General features: G+C 37.4%; 1 protein-coding gene across 2 annotated transcripts in view; it reads right to left on the bottom strand.

Moving 5' to 3' along the window:
* Positions 1 to 410: 410 nt before the first annotated feature.
* The window catches only part of STIM2 (stromal interaction molecule 2), a 70,280-nt gene continuing 57,673 nt past the window's right edge, over positions 411 to 13,017 (bottom strand). The window contains exons 4-13 of one of the 2 annotated variants that reach the window (XM_075024205.1): positions 10,762 to 10,873; positions 9,977 to 10,092; positions 8,426 to 8,603; positions 7,334 to 7,511; positions 6,552 to 6,719; positions 6,238 to 6,338; positions 5,746 to 5,984; positions 1,903 to 2,104; positions 1,479 to 1,627; positions 818 to 1,091 (exon numbers count right to left, since the gene is read on the bottom strand). In XM_075024205.1, the coding sequence (XP_074880306.1) occupies positions 1,054 to 1,091; positions 1,479 to 1,627; positions 1,903 to 2,104; positions 5,746 to 5,984; positions 6,238 to 6,338; positions 6,552 to 6,719; positions 7,334 to 7,511; positions 8,426 to 8,603; positions 9,977 to 10,092; positions 10,762 to 10,873 (1,481 nt within the window). In that variant the 3' untranslated portion in view covers positions 818 to 1,053. Of the gene's footprint in view, positions 1,092 to 1,478; positions 1,628 to 1,902; positions 2,105 to 5,745; positions 5,985 to 6,237; positions 6,339 to 6,551; positions 6,720 to 7,333; positions 7,512 to 8,425; positions 8,604 to 9,976; positions 10,093 to 10,761; positions 10,874 to 13,017 lie in introns of both variants that reach the window. The other variant, XM_075024194.1, reaches the window with a different exon arrangement.

Here is a 13,017-nt window from a genome sequence, read left to right as displayed (position 1 = left end):
TCCTAAGTTCTACTTAAAAACCCCAAAAGATCTAAAAGTGAAAAGATTCATCTTCTCAGTCAAATACAAGTCTTTCAGTTTCACTTGCAGAGAGACTTTTCCAGTCTGTAAAACAGTAGTGCAATTCAATTAGTTCTACTTCTTTTATTTTTCTTAAAAGTCCAGTAGATAAATGTCCTAGCTCTACGGAAAGATAGGAAGATGCTCCGGTAAACAAGAAACTTTGGCAAGCCCAGGAAGGCTTACTAGTCCATTAAAGCTTAGAAGTCCAAAGTGGCTTAAAAATGATTTATGAATAAATTGGGGGGGGGGGGGGGGGGGACGGGGGGGGGGGACAACAACAAAACAAAATTTTAAAAAATCAACACTAAAAAAGACAAACTAAAAAAAAAGAAATAAATAGGCAGAAATGAATGTAAACTGTCTGAACTTTTTAATGATTTCTCATTGACAGTTGGCATGACCTTTGACAGTACAGTCAGTTAAATATAGTTGACCTACAGAGCATTCCATTAGAGCATCCAGTTTGGAATGCTCAAATGGAATTACATTCCTAAAGATTTAAAAAATAGAGTTCTTGTAATATTACTATAGGTTTCTTCTGCCCACATCACTTACACTTCTTCTTAAAGAAACTTTTTATTTTTGATGGCTTTTTGTTTTTTTCACCATTTTGGTACAGGTCCTGTGGGATGCTACTTATCCTAGGGACAGAAGCAGCTTCATGGCTGGGTTTACTATCACTGCTGGCTGAAGAACACGAGGTGTGCCGAGGCTTTGGGACTAGGATCCCAGTTGAAAGCTGGTTCATGCTGCAGGACTTCTCCAGGATTCCATTATAAACTTTGCTTGCAGGACTAAAGATCATGCTCTTAGTTTCTGCCATGCCTACACAGTCAGGAGAGCCCCTAGAAATATCTGCAGTTAGAGAAGAGGAGTCTCCTGTAGATGATTCCTCCAGTGAGAATTCTTCTGGGGATGCTTTCTGAGGAGAAAGTGTCTGGTACATCTCAAGACTTGCTGGAGGAGACTGCTTCCTTCCAGTGGATGAATTTAAGGAGTCACATTCCGAACCTGTTTCCTGTACTTCCCTGAGTCAGAGCAGAAAGAGGAGAAAACATAATGAAACTACCATTTCCTTCATGGAGTTAAAAAGGAAATTAATTTAGAATCAATAGCATTAGTCTAAAAGCACCACCCACACTTTTCCTTAGTAGTTAATTAACAAAAAACATTAAGTTAAACATTAAGTTACAACTTGCATGACATCATTTTATTATCTAAACTTAAGATAATTAGTCTGTGCAATCTTGGGTTTTGTGGGCAGCAGCAGCATCTGCCCAGAATCAGTCATTTGTATCTCACTTCAAAGAACAAAAACTATCTTTCTGGCACATGAAGTCAGAAAAGTTATGAAATGAAAGAAGGAAATTAAGCCTATCATATACAAAAAGTTTCTTCAGGACAAGCGTCCCTACCTTTCAACAAGCTCATTTGCTCCTTCCAAAAGGAATTTAACCTTTTCCTATGAGGCCATGTAACAAGAGTAGGTACACGCTCAACATGCTGTAAGAATTGTGTTACCATCCATCTTCTCTTCGCCCAGTAGCTGACATTGCTTTTGATCCTAGTTTCAGATGTAAAAGCCAGTAACATATTGTAATGGAGAATCAGGGTTAGTTCAGTGCACCCTGGACTGTAACATTACTTAACTGTATATGACATGCTAGCTATTTACATACACATACCAGACAAGAACTCTCTCTGTTCCATGTGGACTATATTAATTTATGTTATCCTACAGATTACTTTAACTTTTGGCTTGGTTCAACCTCTAATTCTAAACTGTTAGTCTCAAATAATCCTATCAGAGTTCCAAGTGCTGTTTGCTAATCTCCATACCATTGTTTATCAGCAGAGAAGTAAATGGCTTCCTCCTCCTCTTCAGTTCGATAAAGAGCTGGGCAGCTCGACACAGAAAGGATGTCAGGGTCAGGGGAGTGCAAAGCATGCTGAGACTGTGGAGATGATGGCACAACATTGCGTCTTGATCGACACAAGCTACTGCTTCTTGCCAGTGTGCTGGGAGGTTTTACAATCGACCCTGAGGCAAAGAAAAAGCAAACCAAAACTCTCCAAGTGACGTTGATGTTAACAATATCTACTCTGAAGACTAAATAGCAGGTATCTGCTTCAGCCACAGTGATTCTTAAACAGCTTTGACATTGCTTGACTGTTTAGGGGGAAGAAAGACTGGCATCACTTTATACATCCTACAGTTAGATGAAGCAGCTAACCAAAATGCAACTGCAGCAGTTTTGTGCGGGCCAAATATTACTCGATGTGCACCAAAGCTCTGGCTCACTATGCTCTCTTGAGAACAAAGAGAAAGATTCTGCTGAAACTCCCAACCCTTTATAAACTAAAAATAGCAGTGCTGAAATTAGTATGTTACACAATATCCTGTATTTTACTTGTGTGGAGATTTGGAGCTTAAAAGAATATGTAGAAGTTTTGCAATGTAGGTATACCTAACCAAAAAGCCAACTGAGATACACTGCATTATTTGAAAGTTACATTACACAGAGAAAACCAATTTCATTTATATAACATGGAGAAAATATATAATTGAACCTCATTTTAAGCTCAAGAATTTCCTATTTGATAACACGTTCTTTTGCCAGGCTAACTATGAATTTCCGGAAACAAAAATACTAAGAATGGGTGGAGACAGCAACACAAGACTTGACCAGGGAAGTGTCTAACAGGAAGTAACAAACTGAAATGTTCCTAATCCAATTCCTCCTTCAAAAGATGATTAGGCATACTTCTATGGAAATACATCTACAGACCTGTTTTCATGCTAGCTGTTATGAGCCTCAGGATTTCTCATACCCCTCTTCAAACTGCCCCACAGAATGTATCACTGCTTAGGCAAGACAGACCATACCCTTACTGATGTTCAAAATGTTTACCAAACACAACACACTAAAAAAAATTCAATTATTTTTGTAGACAAGGATGTCTAGCCTGACAAAATGCATTTTGTTTTCTGAGATGCCAGTTTAGCATCAGGTAAATTACAGTTTCCCTTCCTGGAATCTCAGAAAAGGTTGAGTTGTCATTCTGCTTTTAGTGCAAGAAATCACAACTTTCACAAAAGAGCAAGTAGCTGCACCTTCCCCAACACTTAAGACTTCGTTTCCTACCACGCTGAGCAGAAAAGAAAGGTTTACAGGTTCCAACATGACAGTTGTCATGTAACTCAAACTCTTGGTTTTACTTTTGATTAACTCCCTACTGACCTGAAAGGAGGTGTTGGCAGCTCAAAAATAAGCTTGTGTCATTACAAAAATATTCCTAAAAAAGTAAATGTGAACTGAGATAAGAGAATAAGAATCCCTTTAGCAAATTTGTACTATGTGTACAGGTACATCAGATGCCATCCTACTCACTGGTGTAAAAAAAGAACAGGATTGCACCATCAGTGAATTTTGAGAGAAGTTACAAGCATTTTAGTTCCTTGTAAGTGTATATACACAGGATTATGAAGGATTCAGCTATGACAATTTAACATCTAGAATTTTCTAGTACAAATGAAACTCACTAAAAATCAGCTGAATCCTAATCAGTCAGTGGAAAAGTAGAAGTTTCACTATCACCTTCCTGTAATGACTTTGTTCCAGTCTCATACCTCTACTTCTTTATCACCTTTTGTTCTTCAGCTTAGAATTGATTAAACAGATCTATTACTTCACACCATTTTAGCCTATCATCCCAACTGCTGCGGCACAAAGAAGCCTGTCTGGCAGACTTCAAATTTTGTCAATCTTAAGAGATCAAAGGTTGCTGGGGCAAGGTAACAGCCCAGGTAGTTCAGTATAGGTCCAAAGACTGAAACAGTCTTGCTCATAACTGACCTGTCTGCACACTGCGTTTTGCTTCTGCACACTGCATTTTGCCTGAAGCCTCATGACACAAGCCATTTTGCTTCTCCTTCCTCATGTGCATTTGTCATTTTTGTCTAAAAGTTGGGAATAATGTAGCAGTTATCAAACTAACCTACAATTATTTGACTCCTGAACTGGTTTCAACAACAGATCATTTAGCATATTTTCCCCTCTCTTTCCCCATGCCCAAGTGTTTCCAGGTTTTTTTTACCAAGTAGAAATTTTAAAAGCTAGTAAATAAAGGAGAAGCTATGTGATCACTTTAACAAAATCAGGCTCTCATGCCTTACCAAAATTCAGAAAAACACACTTAAAGTTTTTGTAATGTTACTAAGATTCAGATAACTCACCACTGAGACAACATCCATTAGCTAAATACTTCCAAATGAACTGAACTCTAACAAAATAATCAAACCATAATTGCAAAAGCATACAGTAAAGTTTCAACTAAGTATGCTCTTACAAACTGTACAAGCCCTTCTCTAATTTTACTTCCTCTGAACCAGCTGCACTTTGCTCTCTGGCTTCACTTCTATGCAAGACCTGAATGAGAAGAGTGGCTAAACAAAAAAAAAAAGTCTGAAGTCTTATACACATATCTAAGTGTTTTGTCATTTTAGACCATCTGGAAAGTTGTGCTAATAAATGGAGCTCTTCATTTTGAAATCAGACCACAGGTTTCTCCATACAGACTTGGAAGTTTAACTCTAGGCATCCACATTTTACTGGGCCATCCAAGAAATTTGTTGCTAAGGTTTAAATAAAAGCCTTCACCGTGAAGATAACTAGAGAGACACTATTCTTTAAAAGTGATCAGAACTTGCAGTAAGTAGTGTTGCAAGGGGATTAATGAACTTTTCAATGTGGCCTATAGAAAAAAGGTTGGTACATTCAGAAGAAAAATGTGTGCCCAAGGCACACTAAATGAAGCCAGCAAAGTGGTGACCATTCTCCTTGTGCTGTTTAAAAATACAGTTCTAATTTCTCCTAAGAATCCCAGCTCTGGAAGAAAAATGTACATATATGACAAAGTTTTCTTCCCTACTCATTCCTCAGCTTGTTATTGCTTGTTTAAATAGCTACATGGGAGCTCATCCTTTTGATTTGCCTCTAGAGTCCAGTTAATCACAACTTCCATGAAACAGGCTCTTGTATTGACACAATGACTCAAGATACGAGGGTGGTCTGAATCCCCAGTGTGTATCTTTTCATCATAGTTTAACCAAAGCTGGATTTCCCTCCCTCCAGCACTTGGCCTCTCTGCCTCACACTCAAACAACCCACTGTATCCAAACACAAACATTCTGCCTGAAAGCTTCCCTTGGACAACAACATGATTTTGTTCCAGCCACTAAAGAATGTTTGAAAAGCTATGTAGAATGCAGCCTCTCAAAGGGTGTGATCTTCCTAGCAGCTCAAGGGACCCTAGACTAACTCCATCCCTTCCATCTGAAAGAATAGATGTGCTAACAGAAATTCAGCATTACTCATTATAAATTTTTGTCTAAGTGGCAATCCAAGCATGACAAGCAGACTTTCAAAACCTCAGCTGGATTTGCCCCCCACTCCCCCACTGAAATGGAATAAAGGCTTTTTCTTCATGTTATCTCTATTGCAAAACCCAGTTTTCAGTTTATGCAAGTCCCAAAAAATGCACCTGAAACACTAGATAGAATTTTTGTCCTTTTGACTTTGATCCAATCCTGTTTGATTTCAGCACTCTTCTCCCACCTGACTTTAAAATCCCATGCCTCCACAACTTTTCCCCTTTCTTTTTACTGAGCTCACCACTTACCATGAAACTGTGAAACTATTGGAGGAGTATCTTCATCTAAGTCATCAACTCCCCCTGCAATTGGGTAAGGAGGAATGGAAACTCGAGGCATAACTACCCAGCTGTGATCAGAGTAGAGAGAAGAGGTCAAGCTTGGTAGCCCAGAATTGTGTGCTATTTGAAAACCGCAAATCTTCTCAATCTGTTGCCATCGATAAAGACGCTCTCGCAAACACGTCGTCAACTCAGAGAGTGCTTTCCTGAAGAAAAGCACACATTAAAATTACATACACTGTTCTTAATGATAAAGCAAAGCAACACAAGTGCAGTCATTCCAGCACACCAGAAGATCCATGAGGACTGTCCAAATATTTGTACTTTAATGTCTTTTAAACTGTTTTATTTAAAAGTGCAAAAACACTTCAGACACTAAGTTCCATAACTCTCAAAAAATTCCATTGTTCCAGGAATTAATGATCACAAATGAATACACATCCTGGTAATAACTCTTACTTTGCTTCAAGGATTTTATGGTCCACTTCATCTAGGGAGGAGCTGTGTGCAACATGTAATGTTCCAAATACAGTGCTTCTCTTCTTTTTTATCTTTTCTGCCTAAAAAAAGCAAGATAAAATGCAATGCATAAAACTAGGACTTATATACTTAACACAGGTGACAAAACATTAGCAATATTGACAGGTAGCAAACAACAACTCAGAGGAAAGAAAATATTCAAATGCTTATCTGAATAATTTGTATTTACTATTTCATATATCTAGCAACAGATCAGGAAGGTCTTTCAGTAGCTGAAGAGTAAGAGTTAGTACCTCATCTTTGGCGATTGCTAATTGCATTTCTGCATGCTGTCTTTTGATATTGTAATATTGTACTTCAACCTCATGTGTTAACTGAAGCCACTTTTGCAAAGCTTCAGGAACAGACCAATTACTTCTCAGCTCGAACTCCTTCTCAGCCTTTTTTAAAGCCATGCGAACCTAGCAATCAAGAAGAAATAAAAGTGTCACCAAGAGTATCATTAGAACTGACAGCAGAAGAAAGTGAAATATAAGCACCTTTATACCCCACAGCAACACACTAAGGCTTTACAGAGCTTCGGTGTGTGCCAATTGCTGTTAGGAAGGCAGATCTGGCACTTCTGAAATACAGCATACGAATTTCCATAGACTATATTATACTCAGATTTTTTTCTCCTGTGATATATAGTCCCTAACTTGAAGCTTAAATATTTTTGTAAGGCAGTATTTTTATTTAGTACAATAAATCCAACCTGTTCCTATTCACAAGAGACAAAGCTGCTATCTCTTATCTGATAACAAGAGAGAAAAAAAGGCTTTTTGTATATATTTTGTTCCATGAATCCAACAACATTATGATAAGCTAATACACAAAGTATAATTTTTTTTTATAGTTTCAGGATTATTTTACTAGATAATGGCATGGTTGACAGACAATCATTAAGTGCTCTTAGAACTCTTTTTTCCATTAAAATCTAGCATTAGAGAAATTCTGCTTTAAACACTCCTAAGGATCTAATAAAACCAGGACCAATTTAAAGTCAACACTAAAATTATAAACAGTTTGCAGATACCTGTACTAGCTCTTCCTCTGCATATTTGAGCCTGCTGAGCTCACATTCAGCTCCCTCCCTCAACTCCCTTAGGCGATGAGCTTCCCGTTTTGCGTCATTAATCTCATCCATCATTTTGCGCTCTAGATTTTGCTTTTCCACTGCAACATTTCTATTCTCTTCTTGTGCCTTCTCAAGCCTTCACAATTGAAAAAAAATATGAGAAAAATACACAGCATATTTGTTAAAAGTTGCAGCCCTCAGGAGAAGAAAGTGTGTCCAGCAACAGGGCAAGAGGCAGTGGGCACAAACCAGAACAACAGGTTCCATCTGAACATCATGAAACACTTTTTCACCGTGAGGGTGAAAAAGCACTGGCACAGGTTGCCCAGGGAAGTGGTAGAGTCTCCATCCTTGGACATATTCAGAAGTCACCTGGACATGGTACTGGGCAACCTGTCCTAACTGATCCTGCTTGAGCAGGTGAGGTTGGACAAGACAACCTCCAGAAGCCCCTTCTAACCTTAACCATTCTGTGATAATAAAGACTGTGCAAGCTTCATTAATCAGCAGCAATTACATCACACAACGTGATGTCCACATCAGACAAAATATGCAAACTTTTATGTGAACCTTCATTAAAGGTGTAGTAAGATCAAAGTACAAGTCTTTTATAGACAACTGAGTTACAGGTGCACCAGAGAAGACCATGAACTCTCACACTGTTAAATAAGCAACAGAAAGTAACAGTCCAGGTCTGTCTCAATCTTGAGAGCTTAAAAACAGGAGAAATAGTCTCATTTCCATGTATGTAAGTATTCCAAAGTAAACTGTAATTATATGAAAATAACAGTAAATACTTCTAAATCTGTAGGTAAAGAAGGTTGAACCTCTATTCTCTACCTTCATCCCCAAGTTCATATTGCCTGCTAAAATATCCGGGAGCAATTTCTACCCCAAAACCCATCATCACTGAAATGACAATGTCTATGCAAAATGAACAAAATCCAAAGGCAGCTTAGTGCAAATAATTTATGACTGTAAAGGATCTGTATTTGTATTTAACCTCAAAACAAAAGGACAACAAAACATTAACTTTTTTTGTTTTTATACCTTTCCTGCAAGTCAAGAAGACTTTGCTCTGCTGTTTGGAGACTTTCCAAGTCCTTCATCATTTTTGTGATATGTTCTCTTGAGGTTCTGTTCTGTGTATATGCAAACCAGCAGCCTCCAAAACCAATAACTATAGAGACTGTTAATATAAAATCCTTCATCCAGTTGTGAGGGGGACCTGCGCAGAGAATAACACTATCATTAACTAGTTCATTGATACAGACAACAGAGTATGGACTTGGTTTTTTTTCACCCCCACAGCCTAAAAGGTGACAGAACCTGATGCTAAACAAAATTCCATCTCATTTATCTCAAACCATCTCCAACGAATACCTTTCAACCTTTCAGGTGGATCCCAGAGCATTCTTCATACAACATAAGCAACTCTGCACTAATACAATCTACTTAATCTATACTAAAACATACATTAGATTGAGGAAAGCTTACTAAGCTTTTACAGTACATAGTCTTTATCTTTCTTTAAATGAGTTGAGAGGGCTTCCCCAATTACACTTTATCAGGCCAGTAGGAACTTTAGTTATGTTCAAGTTCTCCCCAGTCTGCACCCTCTGGAATACCCTATGCCGAGTTAAAAATGCACTTGTACAAAATAAAGTAGATTTTAAAAGGGTAAGTAGCTAATAGCAGTACTTTGTAAAAGCAAAACCTGGATTGTCAAAGTATCATATCCAAGATTCACATACAGTTCTTTGTTAGTACAACTTTTATAGCCACTTGCTCCTTTCTAAAACAAACTTTTAAAAGATAGTTTCTGCTAGCATTAAAGGTATAATACAAACAAAAAGCGCTTTTTTTTTCCCCCTAAAAATTCCAGCTCAGTTCTGTCAGGCTAACTCAGCTCAGTCAGGCCAGCTCAAATCTGGCCTGACTTTTGCAAAGCCATTTACTACTCTCCAAAATGACCACCAAGCTCTGAAAGGGCCTTGTAGTTCAGGAATATCCAACATGCAACAGATCTGTAACTGTGTACAAGCAAGCATGCAGACCACTGGTGATGTGGTAAGGAAGGGTCTGCATATGCTAAAATAGGTCAGATGTGGAACTCCTGCATTAAATTTAACTGCACTTAAACTCAGGTCTGCACAAAAGACACTAGTATTGGATTTGCACCACCATCTCCTTTCTTCTTCCTTGGGGAAGGTCATGCCCTCTCATTTCAGCATCCCAGCTTACACTGTCCAAGCTAGTTAGGAAGTGAATATAATGTTAGCTATAAGTGTAATTTAAACACTCAAAAACATTTAGAGGGCACATCTTGTGACACAAAAGGCAACATCCATCTGATAAGTGGGGTTATACTAAAATTTCTATGTAATCTTACACACAGACATGAACCTTTGTCCTGATCGCAGCATCTTGATAACCTTTCTCAACTCATTGCCCAGTGCCACAACACATGCCAAGCAATCCATCAGTACATCCACAAAATAAATAAGCTGTCCTACCTACAGTATCAAGTGTCACTGAAAATATTCTCTGTTAAAATTCTTACAGGTAAGAGAGAAGAAAAAACTCCAAAAAGTTACTAACGTGTGAGAGGTCCAAATAAAACAACATCCAAGGCTTTAAGCTGAAGCTTTTGTCTATGGCTCCGGTCAATTATTTTCAAGTGAGATATCATGAAAGCATGTTCATTAACTGCTATCCTGTTAATGATAAAGACGAAATGTTACCTATTCCACAAGCTATATTCAAAACCAGTCTATGGAAAGAAATACATCAATAGCATTTCCCACAGTTATATAGTTACGCAATTAGAAAGAGAGATACAATACAATGACAGCAGTGCTATAAAAAACAACATATCAGCATGTGGCAAATGAAGAACATCAAATCATTTCCTATTCTTTTCTTTCTGGAATAATCATGAAATAAATCCATTTGACATAGTTAAAGATAGTGGTGTATTTGCAGACTTGTGACAACAACTCTCTGAAATACATGCAATACTCAAATTTAGTAGTTATGGTCTAGAAAAGGGGTTCTGCAGATAGTTTTTTGATGTATATCCCTACAATAGATTGGAAGTTGTTCAAAGAAAGTTCACTACCATAAAGAATTATGCGATCATTTATAAAAGCTTCAATAGCAAGAAACAAAACTAAGATGAAAGGAGTGGCAAGAAGCATTTATATTTTGAAATATTTTGGCAGAAAAAAATGCAGCCAGCTCTTCAAAACTGCAAGCACGCTTCTCTTTTTTTGCATTTGACCATATCTTGTTAGACGTTAGGTTCAACATAGTTGTTCCCACACACAGACTAAAGCAGCAACCTACAGGGAAGCATTTGAAACTAAGCCAGAAGAAACTTTCACCTGGGAAGTGTTGTTCCATTGACATTGCTGTCTCTAAAATTCTTTTCATATTGGGGCAGTTCAACAAATTCTGACAGCCACTGAAGAGTGTCTTCTTGAGTCCAGTTATGAACTGGAAGAAAAAGTCAGTTTAATTTTTGTAAAAATCAATAGCAAGACATAGAAGACAAGCAATAGAAAAGCAGGTTACAGTGAGCAAGAGGGTTTAGCCGAATATAATTGCAGAAAAACTAGAAGTAACATTCACCAAGGTGTTTCTGGCATTTTGCCTTTTTCATTATATGCTTCTCAGAGGAAGTTTAAGCAAACTATAAACAAACAAGCACAGAACCAATAGAAACATTTCTTTATTAAAAATTCCACAGAATAATTTAGTGTTTTGCTTTAGTTTAAATCAGGACAGCATCTTGTGACTGTTATCTACTTAAACTGATCTCAGCCTCAATCCTTTTGTCCTTGCTACCCTTGCAGAACTAAACACGTCAGCAGGTGTTGTAGCCTTTTAAGGCAATGTACCAAGATCTTTCCCAGGGTGATGGCTTAAGAACTTGTTTTCACAAGAATCTTCATAGAGGCTCATGCCTATTAAGCACAAAATGGGAGCAGAGAAGAGAGGAAATTTTCAGTATTTTCTTTCAGACAGAAGAAATTTAACAAGAAAACAATTAAATTTCTCTCAAATATGCCCAAACCAGCTGTATTACATGCAATAATCTTCCCACTAAGAAAAATTATTTAAAATAAACACATGTAGAGAATAATTACCAATTTTCCTGTATAACAGTAACAGTCTATATAAACTTTCATAGCTACACGTGCTCTAAGAAAATAAGGAATTACTACCCATAGATTTTACAAAAAAACAAACAAAAAAATGACATTTCTGGCCCTTACAGGCCAGCTGCTACAGCTTACAGGTTCACACTGACAAAGTTGAAGTGAAATTGTTCTCTCCATTTGTGAAGTCTGCAGAATTTTGTTTGCACATGAAAGAAATAAAGCAACAGTCTCCTTCTGGACAGATATACCTTTGCATGAACAATTCACACACACACACAACCCCCGCCCCCCCCCAGCCTTTAAACATTTCTCTATCTAAAACTACTTGCATGTATGTGACAATGCTGGTCAGAGATTTCTTTAGCAACCTTATCACAAGGACACATTCGCAGTGGTGAATTCTGACAAAGATCCTTTAGAAAGAGCTGCTGAAAGCTTGATAGGTAATCTGCAGGAAACGGAATTTTTTATGAGTTCAAATTCATATTTCAGTTCACACTGAAACTGAAATAAGGACTTCTAGGTCTCTTGTCTACACTAGCGTAGCTGAAAAATAAGCTTACACATTTCAGATTTTCATCCTTCTAGATAACCAGAGACAGAACACATTTCACAGACCCACTTACAGCTTTAAAAAATAAACTCACAGTACAAACCACTTGTATTCCACCCATATGAATGGCTACATCTCCTTCCCAGCATGCTGTCCCATTTCCTCCTCTGCTTTTGAGCCACAAACTGTTTTCCAGGTATTGATCTTGCCACAGACTCAGTTTTATCATACTACTCTAAGCTTTTAGGCAAAATGTCTGGGCCCTGTTTGTAAACAGATCATTTTCACGCTGCAAAGACTCTTAACTGTTTTGTGAAAAATAAGTGATCAGATTTACAAGTCATTCTAATCATCTCAAAAGGGTGGCAAGATCATCCAGAAAAATATCACCTTAACTGCATTTCAGAAATACGTTCATAAACTGATCCAAAGCAAAAGCATTGTTTTTATGTGACATAGGAAAAAAGTCACCTAAAATAGCTACTATACTCTACAGACTTTATTACTGACAGTACAGAACATGCAATTTCGGAAGCCACACAATTCACTGAATTTATAAATTGAGGGGGAGAAAGAAAAGAAAAAAAAGAACATTGAGAATTTTCACTTCTACTGTTGAAAGTATTTTGCAGTCACTCTCTCTGTCAAATTTTATGTAAATTTGTACTTTTTTATACTTCAGTAGTAATTTTAAACATATTATCATGTTAACAAAGGAGGTACATATTGAAGTTGTTTACAGCAGAGCCAATCAAATCTCTTCTACTGGTTAGACTGGTGTGATGTTTCCTTCATAGAATATCACAGAAATTTCCCCAGACAAACCAGTTATATTTAGGAAAAAACACTGTGCTATTTCTTATCTATGACTGTATCAGATACTTCCATTAGTACAGAAACTGTGAAAAGAATCAACTGAAGTC

The sequence above is a fragment of the Buteo buteo genome, chromosome 1 (genome assembly GCF_964188355.1).
Source record: "Buteo buteo chromosome 1, bButBut1.hap1.1, whole genome shotgun sequence".
Classification (NCBI taxonomy): domain Eukaryota; kingdom Metazoa; phylum Chordata; class Aves; order Accipitriformes; family Accipitridae; genus Buteo; species Buteo buteo.
Note: the sequence above shows the minus strand (reverse complement) of the source record. Positions and strands in the feature narration are given on the sequence as shown.